Raw genomic sequence first — 25,226 nt, 5'->3', positions numbered from 1 at the left:
GTGGGTTCCCTTGCGTCCACCACTGTCTGCAGACCACTATAGCGGGCCAATTAGCATGTGCGGCCGGCGCTCCAGCCTTTCTTCATCCTTATCTCCCAGCTCCCTGGGAGATCCTCCACTTGTCTTAATGCCGGTTCTCAGTGCTCTGTCGCGAGCGCGCCGTCCGTGGGCCCAGGTGTCCCTCTTGCTGGCCGCGGATTATTATGCATTGGCAATCTCACGCTCTGGTGCTTCGGCGCTCAATCACAGCCAGCACTTAGGCTCCTCCCCCCGCCAGCCTCGGAAACAAGTCAGAATGCTCCTGAACTCAGCTGTGCCGCATCGAGTTTCGGGCCAAGGAGCCGGTAGTGAGCGGCCTCCGGTCCACGTAACTGTTCTTGTTTTGGCGGCCGTGCAGCAGGCTCACCTTTTCAGCTGGACAGACGAGGGGGGGCGCCATTTTTCCTCCATGCGGGTCGCGGGCACATCAGCGGTTCTTCAGTGCTGCCGCACTCCCTGCAGCGCGCTGCATGAACCCGGCATCTCGGAGCTCTCTAGGACTGGGATCCTCGGTGTTCGAGGGGATTATTGCCGTTGAGATGCAAGATATTCATCAGGATTTACGGTGAGGGTAGCGGAGCCGTTTCAAAACGCGGCCGTACCAGATGGCTGCCAACCACACCCCCTGCAATTAATTTTTGATTTTTCTATATGTTTCAATTGCTTTTTTACATTTTATTGTGGTGTTTTCTTGGCTTTAAAATTGTTGGTACTGATTCACTTTAGTACTCATTTCTCTGGGGGAACTGGCTGCTGCTTTTGCGACAGCTACCAGGTTTTGAGTTTACTGAGAACTGTATTGGGACCTAACTACAGTGTCAGATTTTTGGAAGATTGTTAAACCTTGACTCAAACAAAACATTGAGATAAGATTATTTTCTCTTCTCCCATCATAGCTGATGAGAATGAGGTATCGGATAAATCCTTAACCAACGTCCAATTATCAGTGCTATCAAAGTCTACATTTCCATGCCTGAGATAGTCTTGAGAAGCAAATGGTTGGCTCAAGGATTGCCTTGCTATTAGGGCTTCTAGTAGCTTAAGGGAGGAGCCTCCATAGATATTTCACAACCTGGTGCAGTGTTTTCTCTCTCACAGCAGAGAGGGGTTGCCAGATATTACATGGGCTTAATGTGGGTGACTGCATCAGGGCATATAACTCACTAGTTGTGTCACAAAATATCAGTCTTTTAAGCCACTGTGTGGCAGTGGGGTGGCGATTGCTCCCCCAGCACCTTGGAATCTCCAGCTTCCTCAGCCAAAGTGCAGTTGCCGCAAAGCGCTGGGACCCCTTTGGGATGACAAGCACATATCCCAGTACTGCCACCAGGGGCTCCAGCGTCAAAACCACCTCCAGCATCTGAGAGAGCCATGTAAAAATGTCGACCCAATAACTGTTTTTGTGTGGGCACAACCATGCTAGGTGAAAGAAGTTCTCGTCTTCTGCAATAGATTTGGGAAATGTCGATGGGCAAGAGGGGTCAATCCCGGCCATGAGACCGAGGATCACATAGGCTTGTCGGAGGAATTTAAAATGCAGCAGTTTATGTTTATGTTTGGGAGAGACTAGTTTGGTTTGGAGGAACCAGTAATAGCAGACATCTTTCGGCAAAGGGGGCTGCCTGTCCTCTGTCCATGCCTCAAGCAGTCTGTCATCCGCAGTGGGTAACATGTCTAGACATGCATGATACAGCATGGAAACCAAGTGCTCAACATTGTCACTCTCCATAATAAGAGTGAGGCGGTGAAATCATAGGGGGCAATGGGTTACATGGGTGTCTGGGCCCATAGGGCACTCTGAATATGATGCAAAATGAACCTGTTGAGTGGCGTAGCGTTAGCAACCCATGTATCTTCTGCCCAGGTAATGGCATGGCCAACTGGGAACAGATCTCCAGAAGTGTGCAACGCATAATGATTCAGAGTATGCTTGACAATGGTTTCTGCCATTGGGAGTGATCCAGCGGTTGTCTGCAAGCAGTAAGGCAGAGTAGTATAGCCGTACACATTAGATGGCACCATGCCCAGCAGGTAGTGGAGAGTGGCTGTATGTCTGTGTGGTCCAATGGTATCCCATGGGAAGGATAGCATTTAGTGTTGTATCCCCCACCAAATCCCGGTCAATACAGTCGTAAGGAAGGTGAGCGTCTCTGTGGTACCAATGATACTCATATTGACACTGGGCGACCAAATAGTAAAGATAAAAGTGTGGCACACCGAAGCCTCCTCTTGCATAGTGAAGGACTAGCGCCTGCCAGCCAACCCGTAGTTTGCGACCTGCCTATATTAATTGCAGCAGAAGAGTACACAACGTGGCAAAGAAGGCATTGGATGGGGTGACATGGATTATTGACAGGGATATTGAGAAACAAGTAAATAATTGGGGAAGGATGACCATTTTAATGATGGCCACACAGTCAGCCACAGATGGCGCCAATTTTATCCATTTCTCAGTTTGTGAAGTTAATTTACTCACCGCTGGAGCATAATTCAGTCGAAGGACCTGTTCCTTCTCTTGATGGATATGGAGACTGAGATATTTGAGAGTGTCATCTCGCCATTGTAATGGGAGATCACTTTGAACCTGGTGCGTGGTTCGCCGTCAGCAGAAAGAGCTCAAATTTGCTCCAGTCCATCAGGAGACCTGAAAAACAACCAAATCTCTGGATCTCCTAAACAATGGGATGCAAGTTGACAGAGGGGTGTCTAAGGAAGATTAATATTTTGTCTGCCTAAAGTGATAAGAGCAGCGAGTCTGTGTTGAACTTTAGCTATCGCCAAACATGCTTTTCCTGTAGGTGTCGCACCAACTGGTCCATGGCAATGATGAATAGGAGTGGGGACAGTGGGGACCCCTGTGTGGTGCCACTGGCAGGTGTAAACACGGGCGTCAGAGAACAATTGACACGAATATGAGCCACAGGCTGAGCATTTGGGTGCTTGATCAGGGATGAAAACCCGTGCAGCAGACAAAGTTTCTGCAATGTTGCAAAAAGAAAAGGCCACTCCAGAGAATCAAAGGCTTTCTCCGCATCGAGTAAATTATTATTCAATTGTTAATACTTTATTTATTGTATACATTAATTAATATATGTTCTCTTATTGAACGTATTATATATTTTTAATGGTTTTATTGTGTATGTATGTTATATATCTACATAAATATGTATTAACACTGTTTTTCCACTCGAGGCAAAAGTTGTTTATTTGCAGAACGTATGCTTGTAAATCATATTCATAAGCAGAGCTGGCACTTTTTAAGCTGGACGCATTTCAGCCATTTGAACAGCCTTTCTCAACTGAAGGGACCACCAGAAATCTTTCGATATATCAGGAGCGGCTCGCGCAGGTAAGGGGCAGGGTGCGGGGGCGACTTGACAGACGACAATGATTAAATATTTATTTCATTTTGCCTCATTGTTGTCTGTCGAGTCCCCATTTCACCCCGCCCTACCACTCTTACCTGCTCGGGCAGCTCCTGCTCCATATATGTGAGTTCAATCAGACCAATTTGGGGAAAATGCTTCATGCTCTTGTTACAGTTCAAATATCGTAATTATCTTTGATAATCGACATTAATCTTTTTACATACTGGAACAGGCAAAAAAAACTCACTGTGTAGAAAGTATTTGATTTTTAAAAGTATCGGCATTCCTTTAAATTATATACAGCTCTTGGTTGAATGTCAAAAACAATCGCTGCTGTTCTCCTTTACCTCGCGACTTTCGCCTCAAAACTTGGCGGCTACCCAATGTGGCACCCAGCTCCGAAATACTTTCTGTCCTTAGCAAAGGGCCCATAGCAGGTATGCACTCCCTGCCACGAGAGACTCTAAATCCGACTCCCAAGCTGTAACAGCTCTCTTTCCATCCATTCCTCAGTAGTGGTTTTGGGGGCCTCGTTTGCAATGACCCAACTGAATTGCGGCTCTGCTGATGTGTGCCAAACAGCTGGGGCTTCAGATAATGGTGTCACCGCTAATGCCTCAACATTAACACTGTTCCTCCAAATAAAGAGAAGATTCTGCTCTTGAGGAGAAAGTTGTTCAGATAATTTATTTGCAGAACTAATGCTAAGGAGGAGGAGCATCACCCCACTGCTCGAAAGGAAAAATAAAATTATAATAACATATCGTTATTATCATTTTATTTTATTTTTCCTATTGCAGTCAGTGGCTCTGTTTCATGTGTGCCTGGTGAGAGCAGGGGGGAGGAGTGGTGGCGCTCTCTAAGTACGCATGACTGTTTGGCCCGCTGACTTGGACATGCACAGGCTCCCTGTCCATGTCTGAGTGCCGAACCATGGCGCGCAGCCCAATCATAATGCTGCATTGCAGTGTTGTGATTGGCTTAGGGGATTCTGAGAGCACGGATGCTTCCTGCTGCTTCCTGCTGCGGGGACAGGAGGCAAGAAGAAGGAAGACGAAGAGGACAGAGAGGCGGCGGGCCGTTCCCAGATAAGTGCTTTTTTTTTTTTCATTCCCCCTGCCTTACCACCCCCGTCCAGTAGCAGCCGCTACTGAAACACATATGTGTATTTACATAAGTACATATATACATATCCTGATAAATATCAGAGGAATATATTTAATTTACCTTGTGTTAAAACAATATATGAAAAATGTACTGATTTAAACTCTTTTTATACTAAGAACATTATATTTTTGTTTATTTTAGGACTCCATAAGTGTCAACAATATTTATTTTTTTCCGACATCTTTGTAGTTACCATCTTAAGTATAGGATCACGATATTAGGGCAAACAATATTTTTTCCTGATATTTTTTACAACCATATTCTTTACCACGCTATCGTGTCATTGAGTCGATGATGATGAGGCCCTCAAAAATGCTTTCTTGGTCCTAAGGGTCATTTGGAAGGGCAAAGAGAAATAAGCTCTGTTTTGGATAAAAAGGGTTTTTAAAAGACATTCTTAATCCTGGGAGCTCCAAACAATCCAGTGAGTCCAATTCCAAAACCGTGCACAATATATTGATATTAAACTGCTTTTTAAGAATAAGATACGCAGTATCAGAAACTAGTGCCTTTAAATGGCAGGGAGCTAATGCAAACCAACCAATAACTGTGATGCATGATCAAAGTGGTAAACTCTGCATGCAATACCAGTGGCAGCATTTTGCACCAACTGACATTAGATAAAAGAACCCTCATTACTTAAACAATACAGCCAGCTGCAAATTGCTGCTGTGTCATAATTATCACATATTGCAATTATGCATTACTACCAGTGGCATGGAAATTACTGCAGTGGTAAATACTTCTAAGAAAACTATTGCTGGCTGTAATATATAACCAGCTAAATTCTACAGATTTAACATTTACCACTTCCAGTAACCCAGACCCAAGGTGTTTATTTTCAAGCAGTGTCTGTCAAAGGTCTCAATTTCCCTGCGGAAGGTAAATATTTTCATAAAATATTGTAACATTCCACGCACTAATAAGTCAATAAATTGAGGTAACATTACTTGGTGCACTTTGGTAACTTTGTAGACGTCATTGTGCTGTAAAATGCTTGGTAATATTCTAAATTCAGAAGTAAATCTTTATTAACGAAAAGTAAAAACAGTTTTCTCCTTCTCAATGTAATTATTTTGTTTCAAAACCTGCACTCCAGAGTTCATATCATAATACATGTAAAATTCATTTGATAAAAAATAACACGTAAAACTGCATTCTCAGGTCAAATTCTCGCCATTTCATGTGTTTTTACAAGTGCTTGGAAAGCTCATGAAACACACAAGATCTCTCCCAGGTCGTGTCACAATAACCGTAACAAAGTTATCCTGCCTCATCGATCCATAGCGGGTATGCCAAAATACACGACCAGCTCTCAGCAACAAAAATAACATTAGCTAACTCTAAACATTGCATGGCTTTTACCATTTAAAGGTGTGCAAAATGTAAAATTTATTGAAATCATTTATATAAAAATGGAAAACGGACAGAGTGGCACATGGGCATTGTATAGATGTTGCAGGATACATGTCAAAGAAAAATTAAATGTTCTTGTGGATGAAAACAAATCTCAGCCCCCCTGATAAAAAAAAAGTATGAGATGCCAAAATCTCTACCTCACAGGCCAGATAAGACCTATTGATTCCCTATAAAAAGGAGGTGAATCTTCTTTGGACGCCATTCGCCGTCACCATGAGGGGAATCATCTTTGCACTTCTGCTCGCTCTTGTGGGTAAGTTCCCACCTCTTTTCATGAGTTGAGGGGTTATGAACAGGGATATCTTCTGTACATGGAATTGGCTTCTCTGTTTCTAACACACCTATTTGATATTTTCCCTCACAGGCAGTGAGCAGTACAACTATGGTAGGTCTGTTTCATATTGTCTGAAGTGCATTTTAGACTGTTGGCAGCATGCTGATACTGAATGCAGAATCAGGAGAACCCTACACTTTAGTAACTGTTTCTCCACCTTTCAGAACCCATCTTGAGTCAAAGTAAGACCTATGTGTACCAATATGAGGCCTTGATCCTGAATGGACTGCCGGAGAGCGGCACAGCCAGAGCTGGAGTCAAACTGAACTGCAAGGTGGAAATCAGTGGCATCGCACAGAAGGCGTATCTCCTCAAGGTATGGAGTTCTAGTGTACTTAGATTGCTTAAAGGGGTAGTTGTGAGTTTAAAAAAAAGTAAAACACATTAAATATCAGAACTGGAACATGAAACAAATTCGTAGAATAGCATGAACATTTTGCTAGGTTTGGTCAGGGGCGTAGCTTGGTCAGGAAGAGGGGGGGAATTTTCCAACAACCAATCTGGCATATCATGTTAATCATTATGTGGGAAGCAGCGCATGAGGGGGGCTTAAGGGCCAGTGGAAAGGGAAAGAAAGGTGGATTGTGAGGGGTACTTAAAACACAGTATTTTGTAAAATAACCATGTTTTAAGACCTTCAAAACAGAGATGACTGTGTGTGTGAAATTTTATCTGAGTTAGTATTTAAAACTCCCAGGTGAAATCTAACAGACATGCCACCATCTTACCATACCCGACTAGAAGCTCATGTACCAAACTATATATTAAATAATACATTTATTAGGGGGTGTAAAACTCCAACGCCACCCAACCCTCCCCGAAGTTACAACCCTAGGTTTGGTATGCATTAAGAAAAGAACTATGAAGAAATATCCCCTTGCTAAGTAATCTAGTTGGTTGAGGTGGGTTTTTAGAGTTGATACATTTTTTTCAGTCTCTCAACAAAGAGCCCTAACATATTAAAAAGTCATAGGGCTGTCAATAGAGCAGACATTCATAGAGGGTGTCCTCAAAACTAGCAAAATGTTGCCCTTGTGAAGGTGAGAAGTAGGTGGGGACAATGAGGCCGCATCCAAGTATCACCTTGCACATTATGCAAAAATCCTTGCACTGCACCTGCCCAATGGTGGTATGTCTAATGCTGTAAAGAATACATACCAGCAACAAATACTAGCGCAGGTATACAAGACAGCAGACCAAATTAAATTAGTAGGCTCATATATAACACCAAAGAGCAATGAGATTGATAGAAGAGAGAAGAGATTAGGTAAAGGTTGCTGGTCAATAAGCACATTATATCAACTTTGACAAACAGAGCAGTAAGGAAATTAGTATGTGTGTTTCTTGAAATGTACAGAGGCAGTTGTAAGTCTGCCAGTACAACAGAGGAGGCGTGATTTAGAGGCTGAGTTGGCAAATTGTATCCCAGCCTAAGCACTTGACTGGAAATCTTGTGATTCTGGGCAAATCTGAGACGTTTTAAGGCATGGGCAAAGTGGGCTCTGGCCAGGGCACCAGCCTTTTTGGGGGGAGAGGGTTCAGGTAAAGCAGTGGCCACCACACAAGGAAGAAATCACCTGTAAAACATTGGCCAGTTGGGAGATTATTCTTGAAAACCAAAAATGTTTGCTGAAAAGGTGTAATGAACTGGGCAATCTTTTAGGCCTTCGGATTAACCACTTCATCAATAGTGCCAGGAAGGTGGGAACCAGGAATTTCTTAATACACTGTATGGTCCTCTGCCGAGGGAGTGGAGCACCAGATATCTGCTGCCCTCTAGGGTCTCTATGAACCTGCATGTCTTTATGTCAATAAAAATGATAGTGGACGCAAAGTGATTGCAGCTGCACAGCCTTAATTATTTCTCTTTGCAAATGATACCTCCAGAGCACTAAGTTCCCCAAAACGTCTCCAGTTGTTAAAGCCAGGCCATTTTTTATATGTTTTGATTGAACATAAACTATTAGCAAGTAATTCATTCAGTTTCCAGGAATGGGTAGAATCCAGCCTTTCCAGTAACTTCGCGTTTCCCAGCACACACAAAAGAAAGCAGACAGGGTGCAAGAGAATTTAGATGTTTTCCGTAAGCCATATGAAAGTAAAAATGTGCCACGACAAATGTTAAAGAAGCAGCTATATTCAGTGTCCTTTGTATTTGATTTATGAGCCCGAAAAACGTAATTCAGTGCAAGGATGGACTGACTGTAACAGATTGGTTCTTCTATTCATCTGTAGTTGTCAGCGCTTAATTTGTAAAAGTCGTAAGTGCTAGGGCCCTTGTCAGGAGGCCACTGCAGCTGGCACCACCCATTGCTCCTCCCAGCACTGCCAATGACAGTACGAACACAACAACAAATCATCACACTCCTACAGGTGTGACAATTCAGACTTTTCCAGGCCCCCAAAGCAATGAGAATGGCTTGAGTGGCAAGTATTAGTCATTTTAATTGTATATTGATTCATTAAACATTGGTCTCCTCATCTCAAAATTAGACAGACAGCGTCAAAGTGTGGTAGAATGTCATTAGTGACGGAGTTGAGAAATATATGCCAGTGCCGAACCACCGGAAACCAATGGGTCAAATTATGCAAGGGTAGTTGTGACATTCAACATTGGATTAGTAGTGGTGGAATGCTAATTCTCAGCTCGCATAGGTCCTTTAGTGTTGAGCGTGGTATGCAAAACAAGTGCATTGAGAGGGAATTGAACACAAACGTGTCAATTTCTAAAAGGTGCCCTTGATTATCACTTTCTTATTGATACTGGTTATAGTATTATAGGAAGGAACGTAGGATGGGTCTATCAGAATATGTCCTAAACTGGTTCACCTCATTTCTCCACACCAGAACTCAAAGAATCAAGGTTAATCAGTCCCTGTCTAAATCCAAACCTGTCACTCTAGGGGTCCCTCAGGGATCCTTGCTCTCACCTACTCTCTTTCATCTGTCCATGGAGCCTTTAACTAAAGTTCTGAATCTATCCACCATCCACTAACACATGTATGCTGATGACACTCAACTGTATCTTAAAATCTCTGCCCCTGAAGATATCAGGTCCCTCAACATAGCGCTACAAAACCCCCAAAATTGTCTGATCAGCAACCACCTCAAACTAAACGTCCTGAAAGCATTAATCCTCTTAGTCAACCCCCAAACAGTCACCCAAAATCGAAGAATGGGTGAAGCAACTTACAGCTCTTAACTGCATACCATACATTGTAGACTCCACGAAATCTCTTGGAATAGTGCTTGGCAAGAACCTGAACATGCAGGAACACATCAGTACAGCCACCAAATGAGCGAACTTCCATGTGAACATCTCAAGAAAAATAAAACCCTTCCTACCCCTTGATGACTTCAAATCAGCTGTCCAAGCCCTGGTGATTTTCAGCTTGGACTACGGAAGTGCAACCCTCTGTGGCCTACCTAGACATAAGTTGGCTCCACTAAGGGTCCCTTAACTCTGCTGCAAGGCTCACCACAGGAACAAAGAGAAACAACCACATCACTCCTAATTTGAAATCTCTAAACTGTCTCTCATATGAGGCAAGGACACACTTAAAAATTGCTTGCATGTCCCATAAAGCTCTGCACTTCAACTCCCTGAGGTACCTTGCAAAACACTGGAGTTATCTGGTAGCTGCAGATCTTCTAGAAGCACCAGCACCTTATTGTTGAAACCACAAGATTGTTCCACAAAGAAAATCTACAACTGAGCCTTCTTGGGTAATGCCCTGAGAATCTGGAACTCCCTGCCCCCTGAGATCAGACTGAATCCCTCAACTGCATCATTAAAAAAAGAAGACAAAGCCTTACTGATGAGCAAATTCCTGACCTAGAACCCATAAACTCCACTCACCAGGCCTCGATATGGTGCAGTATCTACACCTAGGTCTTTTGATTGCTTATTATTCCCTGACTTGTGGAACTATTATGCTGGCCCTTGTGGTTATCTCTTCCGTGACCTGATCAATTATTACATCTTGTACTGTTCTCGATTATGTTGTTGTTTTCTCAATCTGCTTCTCCTTTTTGACCATTTGTAAAGTGCTACGATACACGCTAGGGTCATGTTTGTGCTGTATAAAACTTTATAAATAAAATACAATAAGGTGGTATTACACCTGTAACGATATCACCAATATCAGGATGTCCATTGTCTATGCTCTGGTAGCAGTTAGTTTACTATATCCACAATAATATTAAACAGCATCTGACCTCCAGGAAAGGTGTAGTTTGTAAATATAGGGAATTTTATGGAAACTCAAGCAGGAGCACCAATTATATAATGGGAAAAGAAGGATATGACTAGAGAGTGGAGACATAGGCCAAAAAATAACTTTAATAAATATTGGAGTCATTTCTATGTATACTCAAAGTATATCCTGTTCTCTTGAACACGTAATTCTTGCCCTAGACAAGAGTGTACCATAAGCAAATAATACAACTAAGATAACAACATTAACAATGAGCAACCATGTTTTATGGGCCAAACGACCTTTGAAAAGATGGTGGGTTAGAAATGTTGAATGAAAATGTTACAAGAGAAAATAAGGGCCCAACACTTGCATACAATTCTAGATTTTTAACAAGGTAATGCTTTTCAACATGATCCGTTCACCTTATCATCTCCAAATATATGACTGCTTATGCAACTTTAAAAAAACTTGAACACAAGCTTTCTCAAAACAGAAAAGAATGATGCAGACTGATTAACTGCTGCAAGTTTAACAGTTTTTGGCAGTAGTCTTTCATTTTTAATGTTACATTGAGTGGTAATTTCTGAAATGGCTGGTTGGTCACCATCCAGATGTTAAACAGCAACATCTTCAGCTCTTTGAAGGAGCCACTCAAATTGTGTCTAAAAAATGTGATGCTAACAGGATTAACAAGTCGGCAAAAAGTGAAATTTAGGTGTTTTTAAAAATACCATACAGATGGGGTTGAACTGAGGCAAGTGCTCCAGCTTATATCAAGGTGGGTGGGAGGACCCTGTTTGGTGCATGTCGGTGTGTGATTGATAGTAAAAATGAGCATGACATATTGGGTGTCTTAGCTATTAATGACCTGGTCCGCTCCAACATCAGACCTGTAAGAAAGTCATAAATGATCTTAGGGCCAAAACGTGTGATGAGGTCGCAGCCAACAGATCATTGCATGGCAAGCAATCTCGATGATGCATGTGAAGGAGATCTTTGCATAATAGTGCACATACATCTCTACAATCTCCCCTCGAGTAAATGAAGAGAAGAAATGGGTAATTACATTTTTAACAGTGATTACAAAGTAGGTGATCTCAAATACAGATCAAGGTACAGATATCTCTCGGCCCTTGTAGCAAGAGCGGTGGAGTGGGGTGGAAGGCAACTCGACAGACAACAATGAGGCAAAATTAAATAAACAATTAATTTTCCCTCATCGTTGTCTGTCAAGCCCCTCCTCACCCTTCCCCACTGCGATTAAATGCGTGAGCCACTCCTGATATATAGAAAGATTTCCGGTGGTCCCTTCAGTTGAGAAAGGCTGTTCAAACAGCCAAAATGCGTCCTGATTTAAAAGCGCCAGCTCTGCTTATGAATTTGATTTACAAGCAAAAGTTCTGCAAATAAACAATTTTTACCTCGAGTGGTGGAACAGTGTTAATACAGATATATGTATATTTAACATACCTACACAATAAAACCATAAAAAATATATAAAACATTCAATAAGATAAAATATATTAATTAATGTATACAATAAATAAAGTATTAACAAGTGAATAATTATTTACTCGATGCGGAGAAGCCTTTGATTCTCTGGAGTGGCTTTTTCTTTTTGCAACATTGCAGAAACTCTGTCTGCCACACGGGTTCTCATCCCTGATCAAGCTTTTATATGCTCAGCCTGCGGCTCATATTCGTGTGAATTGTTCAATGACGCCTTCGTTTACACCTGCCAGGGGCACCAGGCAGGGGTCCACACTCTCCGCACTCCTATTCATCATTGCCATGGACCAGTTGGTGCAACACCTACAGGAAAAGCATCTTTGGCGAAGGCTACAGTTGAACACATTTCAACCAAACTAGGACCATGTAGAGGAGTGTCTCAGCTTATCACATTAAACTCCAATGTTGCTCATGACAGCGTAGTTTAAGATTGACAAACAATTTCCCTAAGCGGAATCAACAAAGGTCATTTCAAGCTGTCACGTTATGAGAAATAACCTCCTTTCTAAGATACTCTTGCACACAGTTGCCTGTTACACATACTCTTGGTAAAAGCCACTGTAGTTTCTACTTCATAAAGGAGGTGCCTTTAGAGTGTTCATACCTTGGGTGTATTGCTCCCGTCATATAAAATACAATCACGTCCAAGGTTTTGTGTGGTGTCCTCTTTTATATTAAAATAATCAAAATAAAGCTGTAAAGTGAGAAAGGTGTCACATAATGGCAGGATGTAGTTTCATAGGGCCTCAGCTCAGGTTCAGTTAGATGGCTGGTGTATGAGTGGTATAGCGAAGGCACCACCTCTGCCACCACAATGGGGGTTAGCCCACAGAATTCAGAGTTGTATGCCATGTTAGAGTACATTCTCCTTCCAAAATGACCCCCATCATACAGGCCGGTGCCACTTTTGAAGAAATTAACATGCTGGCAGGTCTCTCTTATCATTGCACCATGACAGACTTACTGCCACTTATATTACTTTGGAAGGCAGGTGCCACACTGGAAGTCTTTCTTCAAAAATTATTTAGACAATTTTCATCATGCCCTGGAGCTGTCTTTCAGCAAATGTTATATCTTTATTGGTTTTAAATACAAAACAGCACATGCATTTCAAAGATACAAATACATGACATATCATGCAGTTTACAGCTATTAAAGAGGTAGTATGGCCCTGATGTAGCTTAGGTCCACAGTGTCTCACAACTTGGTCATCCCTTCTGTTGGCACAAGTCTTGTTCATAAGGTTGTGTTTGTCTGTATGTGCACAACATCAAACCTGGTAAAGTCGCACAAGCCCATCTTGTCTAAATCCCACTAGATTAGTAACAACAACATTACAACTCATAACTTAACTTTACCAAGTGTCGCGTGTTGTGTCTCTCTGCCGAATGTGCTACCCAAGCGGTCTAGGGCGTCTTCAACCAGGGTGTATGACGGATGAGCCTGGGATAAAAGGGGGATGCGTCTCCAGGGCACCCGTACATTGTGGCCTGCTGTGGTACCAGTTGAGGGGCATAGGGTTGGTAGAATGTGTCTGAGAGGCCATCCGTACAAGGTGTCTTGCCTTGGGCCATACCGTTACGGGCTTCTCTGATTTCCTGCTTGGTTATTTGGGCACCCAGCTCTTCCCGGTCGCCCTCAGGAAGTCATGGAATGGTCGCTCTAGTCAGGAATAGGTCCAATGTGCCTCTTGGTAAAAGAGCACCAGGCTTGTATATGGCTTGGTAGTAAGCTGTGAAAACGTCATGTATTTCTGTTTGGGAGTGAAGCATGTCCCCCATGGGCCTGCTATCTGCATAATAGGGGTCCCCCTATCCTATATCAAGACATTCATGCCAGCAGCCGGCAGCCGGTCTGTGCATCCACCGTCTGTGTGCACTGTGATAAGGTAGTCCCATTTGCTCATGGAGTGGAGTTTTTCCAGTTCCTCTAAGTGCTTCCCTCGCATCTCATAGAGGGCAGGAAGGGCCTCCAGGCACCCTAGAGTAATATCGTCCTCTAGAGTAGACAGCTCTGTGTGTAGAAAGAAGGCCACCCCCACTGACTGGCTAATGCAGTATCCCTCGATGACCGCCTTAAAGGCGTCCCACTCCACGTTAATATGAGAGGCAGTGTTTATGTTTGTTTTGAAGTACTCCACTATCTTATCACCCAGGGGGTCTTAAAAGGTGGGTTCATACAGGTGGCTGGGTGATAGTCTCCAGATGAAGATGGGCCCCAATCTCCCTCCTTAACGGAGCACCATCTGCAGTGGTTTCCTGTCTGACAATGTGCACCCCATGTACTCATCTTGCCCACACGGGTCACCAGACCCGCCAAGCCCATCCAGCCGAACATGTAGGTCATGTCCCGAAGAGTGGAATGATAATTTGGTCTTACCTGGGTTCCGCAGGAGCATTCGTTTTCTGGCATTGGGACCATAAATGCTGCGTATCAGTAATCAAAGCCTGTTAAGCTTCCCTACCACAATGACATAACAGTCTACCTCGTCAATGTATGTCTTATCTCCCTTCAATGGAACTCCCGGTCGGACCCAAATCATCAATGCCCCCGTGGAAAACAACAGAGTACCCAGTCGCATGTATGTGGCCTCTCTAGCGTCTCTGCAGTTTAGTTGTCTCCCCTGCCATCAAATGAGTCTCCTGTAGCATTGCTATGTCCAATTCTCTGCGTTCTCAGAAGGCCAAGATCTTACAACCTTTGCCACAGGAGCCCAATCCTCGAACATTCCAGGTTAGGAAGAAATAGTGCATCAGTTTCTCCATTGCCATGTATTTGCAAGGCACTCCCACATCTGTAGCCTCCTCTCTCCACCACCCTGCCTCCAGCCACTTCCTAGATCCCACAGCAGATCAATCATGCACCAGTACTAGGTGCAAACCATACAACCATCCCCATCTCCCTCTCCCCAGGTCAGAGTAGCAACATCCCCTGGCCAAAACAAAGAATCAAACTGAATGGTAACAGCCAAACCCCCATACCACAATGTCATATGGGTTTTCTCTGAGGGCACAGCAGCCTTTGTGCCAATCTAGATCGACACAGTGCCTAGACCCACTCACAGTAGGGTAATGTAGGATTACTCTTCATCAGAGCTGGAGTTCCGAAAAGTCATCATACTGCGCCTTTCTGTTGGTCAGCTCAGGCGCTCTGATTTGGGAACAGCAGAGGGCGATGACTCTCCCCACTCTCTCAGCTGGGAGCGTCTTCCAGGGTGAGCACAAGTTCAGAGTATATTCTGGATTGTAAGCCATCCGCCAACCTAAAATTCAACATCAGCCCAGCGGAAAGATCCTCGGATAAGATCACAAAGTCAACATTCTCAGAGGAAGAGGTAGAGTGGCGGCTCCCAGATGAGCCCCCTGGCGATGTTCTCAGGGAGGTTGGTGTGTTGATCGCTGCCGTTCAGATGTTCTCAGTTTGCCTCTTTGTTGGGAGCGGTCTGCCCATGTCCGCCCGGCATCCAGCCGCGGTCGGTAGTAGGAGTAGCTGCAGGGTGGTGACGTGGGGAGTGGTAGGGTGGGGGGTAGTAAACTATGGATTACGGAGGTTTACAGGTAAGTTAACATATAAATTAATAAAACAAATTTCGTTGCGTGCACTGCATCCCCAAATGCGATGCAGTGCACGCAACGAAATTTGTTTTATTAGTTTATATGTTAATTTACCTGTAAACCTCCGTAATCCATAGTTTACTACCCCCCACTCCCCCTCCTCCTCCCCACGTCACCGCCCTGCAGCTACTCCTACTACTGACCGCAGCTGCCGGCATCCCCTGTGGTAGCACCCCCGCTCCAAAGGCGTAGCCCCCACCTTGGAGGCCTAGGGTCCTGACTGTGGTCTGTACCAACTTTACAGACTTCCAGCCAATCTCAAGCCGCTGATGGGTCATCAAAAAACTGTGTGCAGCCGTCAATCATGATTTTAAGACATGCAGGAAACAGAAGCTTGTACCTGACAATAGTCTCTCTAAGTTCTTTCTAGACAGCAAGGAACAACACCCTTTGCCACTTTGCCACTGAACCACCAGGTTAACGTTTTCAGCATTTGCCAGTTGGAATCTGTGGGTTTCCCAAGCTTTTTGCAGGATTATGTCCCTCTCCTTACAGTGCAGGAGACGGGCAAATACCGGGTGATGGGGTGCTTGTGCCAGCAGTGGCCTTGCACGGACCCTATGTGCCTGTTCCAGCACAAACAAATGGTGAAAGACTGTTAGGCGCGACCACCTTGGTTAATCAGTTATCAAGAAATGTAACCATATCGGGCCCCTCTGCCTTCTCGAGAACAACAATAATTTGGATGTTATTAGGTCAGCTGCATCCTTCTGAGTCCTTTGCTTGTTTATCCAGCAGGTCCAGGTATCTTGCTTTTAAGTACCTCGTGGGAGGTGTTCACAGCATTTAAGATCAGGTCCAATTTATCAGGGCAGTTGGTAATTGGGTTGTGTCCCCTCTATGTAACTCAGTAGCAGCTCTATGGTGGTTCCCCACCACCATTTCCCTCACACCTTTGGTGCACCCCATGCTGCCTGGGTATTCTCCCCCTCAGTCTCACTGCTAGCACTCTTCAACTGGGTGGGTAGCTCTGTCCTGGGGTTACACTGTACTCCAAATGCATTGACTAGTAGGAATTCTCACAGGTACTCATGTCACGTATATGTTGCCCCTTAGCCGGCAGCCTCTAATTCTTGCCGTGTCTCCTGCCACCAGAGCATCCACCACTCCATGCACATCCTAGATGCCCCACGGTTGCATCAGCTCTTTCGCACCCCAGGAGAGCTACAGTGTGTCAGCAGCAGATGGCTCACCCTCAGCGCCCACCTCTGGCACCTCTTCTTCCCCAGCGCCCACCCCTGCTGGCAGGGTTATAACTGGTGAGCGGCCCATTGATACCTGGGTCTTCTTTAGCAGGCGACTTCTGGCTCCACTCTAAGGGGCCCTGAGCCCCCTATTGGGACAGCTATTCCTCACCACCAGTGCACCAGACACAACCGTGGAGAGGCTCCCCACTCCTCCACCATGATGTGATTCCCCCACAGGAGGGAGAGCCCCAGCTATTGGTGCAGTCCTCACCAGCCACAGGCTTCTGCTACAGACCTGCAAGCTGCACTGGCATCACTTTCATCTGAGCCAACCCCACAGTCATGCAGCAGGGGGAGCCACCACAGCCAGAGGTCCAGCCCAGGGGGTTCAAGTGCAGCCAGCCCCATCCGATGCCTCACCACCTTGCGGGTATGCTGCATGCCGGTTTGTATTCCACACTGCAGCAAAGGCCCAGACCCATGCTGTGTCTGTTGCCAGCGGGAGCCACATCTGTCTTCTCCCTGTTGCTGCTCTCCGTTCCCTGGGCCAAAATCTGGCCAGCCAGCTGGCCCCGGCAGTCCTGTAGCTCTGGTGACACCCTTGAGTCAGAGGCAGCCTCCAAACCTCCGCTATTACGCAGGCATCTTAGTGTGCAGCTAGCCACCTTTTTCAGCATGTCTGTGACATTTCTGGACATTTCTGCCCGATACCAGCAGGGTTGACTTTTTGGACGCAAAGGAAATGCATTCTTGTGGAAATGTAAGTGCTGGGTCCACAACAAGGTTTTCCACAACGGCTACAGTTCTGCCATCAGGAAAACTACACTCTCCTAACCTCTAAATAAGGAATGGGAAATGAGAGGAGGGTGTACAGGACATTTATCAGTTTTTGGACGATATTATTTTACTCCATTCATCTACATGATGCCCTCAGTTGATATCTAACTTTATGGACTTTAGAGAAATGACCTGATCCCATGAACCTTTCAATAACTTATTGTTTAAGACTCAGGTCTGTGTCAAAATGTATCCACACTCTAAGGTTTCTAGAACAGTCTAATGTACAATTAATATCACCAATATTGTTACCAAACACAATACTAATAATAAATACACTACAAGTACTGCTAATACTAATGATATTAATTATATTACATAATATTAATAACAATAATACAGGTTCATTACTACTTGAAATGTTGACCAGAAGGTTAAGTACCCTTTAATTTTTCACTCCACTGTATGTTTTGAAGTACAACCAAGCTATAAAGAACATAAAGGTGCTCCTTTCAGAGTACTTTGAGAGTTATTTACTAAGAGTTGAGCAGGCACGTGCCCACTGCTATGCAATTTTTCACTGTGCCTGTACACTATTGTCACTGTTAGTAAATTGATGCAGTACTTTGCATCGCTTTGCTCTACACGAGCACCTACGCTTTAGAAAGTAACCATATGTGTTTCTAGGGACACGCCTGCTCACAGCTTAGTTCCCTAACACATGACCAGTTTCAAAATAAGCGGTGCCAAGTGTTACTCTGTGCTCATTGCAATACACAAATTAATTAAGTCAACTAAAAATGTGTTCTTGAAATGATTGAAAGATTTGCAATAGTAAATCCCCACCTATGCAGCCAAACAAATTTTCTTCAAATGAACATATAAACCTGATATTTGTTGTAATTTTACTTTTAGATAATAGCTCCTGAAATCAAAGAGTACAATGGCATCTGGCCCAGGGATCCATTCACTCGATCCTCAAAACTGACCCAGACTCTTGCTGCTCAACTCAGCAGACCTGTGAAGTTTGAGTACAGCAATGGACGTGTCGGCAACTTCTTTGCCCCAGAAACTGTTTCTGAAACTGTGATGAATATTTACAGAGGGATCGTGAACATGCTGCAAGTCACAATGAAGAAGTCACAAAATGTCTACGACTTACAAGAGGTTGGTAGGAAATGTTATGGTGACAGTAGAGTTGTAAAATCAATGCTATACCTCATAACTATAATTCATTTCTTCCGATAGCTGGTACATTTGAAATTAGTGACAATTCTAGTTACTTCCTACCTATAATCGGTGCCTCTGTATTGCCCAGATCTCCGAGAGGCATTCTTTATATTAAGCCTTATGGGTGTATGATTGAATGGTCAACCATATTTTCAAATGCTTTTGTGGTTGCTATCTCAGTAGAAGTGGCACTGTGTCATTAAACAATGAGGAGGAATATGCCCAGAGCAAATGTCAGCTGCTGAGACTTCCACAATAACTCCACTCTTTGATGATTGTTATTTTAATCATATCATATGTCACAATATCAAGGTCAACAATATCCACTTAAAATACCACATCTACTTCACCTTTTATTATATTGTCAGTTCACATATCTGAATATAAATTTATATTTACTTTTCTTAACTTCACATCTGCTTACCTTGAAAATATAGTGCTAGTCCATATGGTAGGAATGAAAGAGAACATATTAACATGACCTGAGGATACTACATATTTTTTCCCTGCTATATTATACATGCTATTCTGGACCTCATTCCCCACCATTTGCCACACATTCCATCAGCTCCTTATTACTGTTTGGATACACTAACAATGAATTCCTCCGAATGTAACAGTAATCTTTCTATGTTGATTTCCTCAGTCGGGCATCACTGGTGTCTGCCACACAAGGTATGTGATCCAGGAAGACAAGAAGGCCGATAGCATTATTGTTGTGAAATCCAGGGACCTAAACAGCTGCCAGGATAAAGTGGAGAAGAACATCGGCATGGCCTATGTGGAGAAATGCGTTGCTTGCCAGCAGGTTCGACCACTTCTTTATCTGTACTATCCTATATCATGTCTCCATTTATGGCACATACATTTATCAATATTAATGTTTTTATATAGAAGTCAAAGAGTTTAAGAAGAGCAGCCACCTATACATACAAGATGAAATACAGCGATGGTGGTGCTCTGATCACTGAAGCAACTGCTCGCCAGGTGTATCAGTTCTCCCCGTTCTATGAGCTCTATGGGGCAGCTATTATGGAAGCCAGGTAAATATTCTCTAAAATTATAAAATGCATTGATTCTGTTTGCAAATATTGATCAACTATTTAAGCTATTATATCCTTACCAACAAGATATATTTCAAATCAATCTTTAATTACAAATTCTTCTAGACAAATTGTTGCCCCTTTAGAAATACAATCAGCTGCTTCTGGAGCATGCACCTAAGAGAGCCACCTCCAATGAAGTTTATAAATGCAATCACACTGGAGATTAATTCTATAAAGTACATTTTCACCTCACACAGTAATCTGCCTCTGCATCTTGCTTTGCTTGGCCACTGCAATTTTTATATAGTGTATGTTAAAACTAGAGACAAAGCTTGCATGCATGCTACACCGTACAGGAACTGAGGGTGCAATATCAGAAGGGCACAACATGTGCCCCCCTGCATATGCCCCCAGGAGTGACAGGGGGCACTGTTAGGGCACCCTTAGCTGCTTATTCGCCATCCTTTTCATTGTGGGCTCGCCCCATGAAAGGGGCAGTGAAAAGCCAACTCAGAATATGTTCTGCAGTACCACAGCGGCACCTCCAGCATATTGTGGCTTTTGACCACTGTGCAACCACCACATGATCTTGGATCCCCTGCGGTTGTAGCAGTCCCATAGCGGTCCAACCGTCACACTCGTAATACTGCAGGTAGGCCTATGGACCACCATACTCTTAATAAGCCCCTATATCTTAGATTTTCTCCTTCGATATATATACATTGGGCCTAGTATCCAGCAGGCTCATATGCCCTCAGGAGGCTTGCCATCGGTGGGTGAAGATTACCTTATTGGCCATTTTTGGCAATGATTATAATATTTAAAAAATTTAGTACAGTTATTTAGCATGTTTTTCACTGCTTAAAGCATCGTAAACAGGTTTGTTTGAAAGGTTGTTTTACATAGCCACAAATGTGGTAGACTGATATGCATTGTGGTTGATGTAGTGGTATGTGAACATATAAAGGAAAAAGGTTGCTGATGAAAATATTTCTCTTTTACAATTTTGATTTTTGTTGGCTAACATATTTGATATACTGCCTTCTGTTTGGGTAAAGGTTTCAATAATATTTTTGCCAAATGGTGATGGACACATAAAAACCCTTACCCACTGCATTCGTTCCTGCATCTTCTGTAAAAAAAAGTTAACTTAATAATTTGCCATTGTTGTCTTTCTCAACCTGCATGAGTTAATTGTTTTGCTCTTCTAGCTGTTTTCACCACTAGTGCTTTATTGTAGGATACATTAGTGATACAAACTTTCTTTTTCTTTCCTTCTGTCAAATAAAATACATTTTAATTCTGAAAATATCACAATTAAACCAACGTTGTGGATGTTTTCCACTTATTATTTTTATTGTAAAGAATCTGACTGATTATTGTTTACCACTTTGTGGGATGGAACAGTGTAGAGAAGTTTTATTTTGTTATTTTCTAACCCTTATACAGTTATAATAGCAGACGTAACAGAGCTTGATAGGGGGCTATATAAGCAGACTAAATGCAGAAAATATTAGGGTCCCACATAGTATATATAATAGGATCAACAGGACTTCAAAATCCTAGAATGTAAATAAAAACAACCTAAACGGGATAAATTACTCAGGCAGGGAAATGCAGATAATATTATGGTCTCACATGGTACTTCCATCAAAGTAAAAGTGACCCAGAGCTCTCACACTCCATTTCAGGATTTCTTTGCCGTCGTGGACATAGGGGGGCAGATTTACGTTCCCTGGCGCATCCCTGCAAGTCAGCAGGGATGCGCCACCCTGCATACATTAAACCTGACGCAGGTTTAATGTGGCGCAGGGCTTTACAACGTGACGCATCTCCCTAGATACGTCACGTTGTAAATAAGGCGCAGCATGGCGCTAGCTTTGCGCCGCTCTGCGTCACAAAAGTGACGCAACGGCAGCGCAAATGTGGCGCACAGGGCTTGTAAATCTGCCCCAAAGTCTTTATTTTATAATAGGATCAACAGGACTTCAAATCCTAGAATGTAAATAAAAACAACCTAAACTGGAAGAAGTACTCAGGTAGGGAACCGGGAAACTTAAGAACTCATAATGATCCTATTTAGAAGATTACGTCAACTCTCAGATCCATATCCCACCTTAAACAATATTTACCTCATGCTAAGGACTAGCAGTAAGTAGTGCAATTTATGGATTTTTTACTATATTTTCTTTCAGGCAAGTGCTCACGTTTGTTGAAACTAAGAGCAATCGAGTGAACGCTCCTCAGACGGAGCTCCAGAACCGAGGTGGCCTTCATTACCAATTTGCTTCTGAAGTTCTGCAGATGCCAATTCAGCTAGTTAAGACCAGAAGTCCTGAGTCCCAGGTATGTACAGCACAGTTTAACATCATACATTCAAGAAGGAAATAGCAGTTCCAAGTTTTTTGTGGGACCATGAATGCTTTGCACAGTCTTGCACACATCACTAGATCTGTTGCAAGATTGATCATCGCTACTTATTACTTCACCTCCTAACTTTACCAACACTGTACATTTTAGTGAATACACTAGCCTAACTTTTCCCAAACAATATAAATAACATTAATACATTTGTAGCAAAACACACACTCATTATATTGTTTCTAACACAGTAAAATACATGCAAAATAACATTAATTCTTTAAAATATTAATAAAGCTATGTGATCGGTCGCTCATATATAAGAATTGTTCCACATAGTTCAGTGTTTCCTCATGTGAAATTCAGTTCCATAGCGTAACAGATTGGTACAAATGTTTAGTTTCACTGAAACTTTTAGCAGGAATGTCCTTTGATTTCCTGTACCTGGGATTAATTCTCCAGATAGCTCCTATTCTACCTCTGGTTGGGAGATTCGTGTTGTGTGCATTGAGCATATCTCCAGGTGCTCAGTTGTCATGAACGTAAAGACTTTTAGGAGTGTGAGATGCAGTGGACCACATTTCTGAAAACACACTGCAATACTCATCCTATTCTTCTTTGTACTTCTCAGGCATCACACTGAGGAATTTTCGGAATAGACATGTATTTATTAAGAGGTACATTCAGCTGCCTCTCCCAATTGTCTTGTTCCTTGCATAGGAAAATACATGTACAATAATGTGTAGGAGGTACAAAGTCTGACTTGCCAACTATGTAGTTGATAACATAATGACCTGATAGTACGTACAATAAAATCTCCCTAGACAAATTGCATTACTTTGACTCCTCTGACTGTTTCCACCAAAACCTCAAATTGCCCACCATCCAGTGGTTTTCCATCTGAGTGTGATATTTCCTCTTTGAAGGTGGAATGTGTTTGCTGGAAGTTATCTTTCTCACTATCATGTATTCCACAGTACCAATTCATTACATTTTTATCCCGACTCCAATCATAGAGATGACAAGTGACACTACGTGTATTTGAGTAGCTTAACCAGGACTCTACCTGATTATCTAAACGCGTCCTATTTTTTACCATCACATTATGCCTTACGCCTGTAATATTCTTGCACCCTATGTTTTTGGTTATGCTTTTGAATACAATGTCTTACCATAGATTAATATGTTCGACACATGCTTTTTATAGATATCAGAAACCTTGCAGCACTTAGTGCAGAACAACCAACAACAGGTACATGCTGATGCACCTGCCAAATTCCTGCAGCTTGCCCAGATTCTGCGCACGGCAAACTATGAAAATATCCAGGCCATATGGAAACAATTTGCCGACAGACCTCAGTACAGGTACAGAGTACTCACAAATGAATATGTTCCTTTTGAAATGATGGAACGTTTTCAGTGGGACTCAGAATATGTGTTTGTTTTGACTGCAGGCGCTGGTTGCTCAACACTATCCCAGTGGTGGGAACCATTGATGCACTGAAGGTTATCAAGCAGAAGATCCATAACCAGGAGCTGAGCCCCAGGGAGGCAGCCCAGGCTGTCACTCTAGCTGTCCAGTTCACCAAAGCAGATCACCAGACCTTGCAAGTAGCTCAAGTAAGTAATTTCGTAGAACTTTCCAAGATTTCTCAAAAATTAGGACTCCAGAGAAATAGCACCTGACATAAATGTTGTGTCTTAAATACTGTTTACCAAAATATAATCCTACTGGGTGTAAATTTTCTATTGGTTGCTCCAAAGTGGATATTATTTTTGTTGACGATATTTTAGGGACTATATCTATATCAGATAATGATATTTTGACAATTATATTCTGGTACCACACGTTCGTGAATCAATAAACCCAAAATTGTATTTTCAAATCTGTCAAGTTAAACAAGGCAGTTTTTGTTTTACTTTTGGGTGTCTGTGTCTGCCCCTCAACAGTCCTTCTCATCCTTCCTGGGTCTGTTGCTACCCAGCTTGGGAATTACACCAAACTAATTTGATGTACTCCTCTGAGTGCCACTATCTCGTGTCATGAAGAGGGCAAAGGAATACCTGACAGACAAGCTGTTTGCCCAATTTAGATATGCCCATCGGCCCGTGGACACCTTTCTACATTGACAGAAACCACCATCATAGCAGTTCCTTTCAAAGTAGCAAGCGTTTGACGGATGGTACTCTCAGACATGACGGGCAGCTGACAAATATTTCTTAAGCTTTTGTTTTTCAAAAACAAACTCGAAAAATAAAACAATAATGCCCCCTCACTCTGGGAGTGTTTACCCAGGGCGTAGAGGTCATCATTAGTTTTTTCCTGTCCCTCACCATTAAGTGAGGTACAGGAAAAAATAAATAATAGGCAGCAAAAAAAGCACCTAATGCTGCTCATCCGACATAGGACAGATGGTGTTATGTGCTCCCCCTAATTGCCCCTACTGATTTGCTCCATCAAAGGAAGTTTTCCTATGATGAAGTCAACGGGAGCTCCTCTGATGAAATACTTACGTCTTCCTGACTCTAAATTAGATGAACGGACTGTCAGTTTAGTGGGTAGGGAAATACATTATGTTTTGGACGGAGTGCTCTATCCGACAAATTCAAAATCAGCCTCTAATTTTGCTGTAATTGCATTAATTGTTTTTTGCTGCTATAGAGAGCAATGTTTCTTATCTATAAGTGCATTATATATATTGCTACTAAAATTATAGTAATCTGTTACAACAGAATTTCCTACATACTATAGTACGTTCCTCATTGTTATATTATTCACTAGCTAATGTAGATTTAATCAAAAATATGTTTCTTTCTCAAGTGAATCCTTTGGTAAGGTCACCCCATTGAAAACCCTCATGGTGCTGTAACATATGACAATATTGCTAATGCCACTCCTGACAAGCTGGACAAAACACTAGAAGCCACTGGAGCAGCTAGAGGGGCACTTGTGCTAAAAGTAGATACAATGGCAGT

At 42.9% G+C, this 25,226-nt stretch overlaps 1 protein-coding gene across 1 annotated transcript in view; it reads left to right on the top strand.

The window, feature by feature from the left end:
* Positions 1 to 6,205: 6,205 nt before the first annotated feature.
* Positions 6,206 to 25,226, top strand: part of LOC146834634 (vitellogenin-A2-like) — a 68,081-nt gene continuing 49,060 nt past the window's right edge. The window contains exons 1-9 of the mRNA XM_085602101.1: positions 6,206 to 6,246; positions 6,358 to 6,378; positions 6,492 to 6,643; positions 18,529 to 18,780; positions 19,490 to 19,651; positions 19,738 to 19,886; positions 22,085 to 22,235; positions 23,458 to 23,615; positions 23,705 to 23,870. Of these exons, the coding sequence (XP_085458227.1) occupies positions 6,207 to 6,246; positions 6,358 to 6,378; positions 6,492 to 6,643; positions 18,529 to 18,780; positions 19,490 to 19,651; positions 19,738 to 19,886; positions 22,085 to 22,235; positions 23,458 to 23,615; positions 23,705 to 23,870 (1,251 nt within the window). The 5' untranslated portion in view covers position 6,206. The remainder of the gene's footprint in view (positions 6,247 to 6,357; positions 6,379 to 6,491; positions 6,644 to 18,528; positions 18,781 to 19,489; positions 19,652 to 19,737; positions 19,887 to 22,084; positions 22,236 to 23,457; positions 23,616 to 23,704; positions 23,871 to 25,226) is intronic.

Source organism: Triturus cristatus, chromosome 4_2 (assembly GCF_964204655.1).
Source record: "Triturus cristatus chromosome 4_2, aTriCri1.1, whole genome shotgun sequence".
Lineage (NCBI taxonomy): Eukaryota > Metazoa > Chordata > Amphibia > Caudata > Salamandridae > Triturus > Triturus cristatus.
This window is presented reverse-complemented; position numbering and strand designations above follow the sequence as displayed.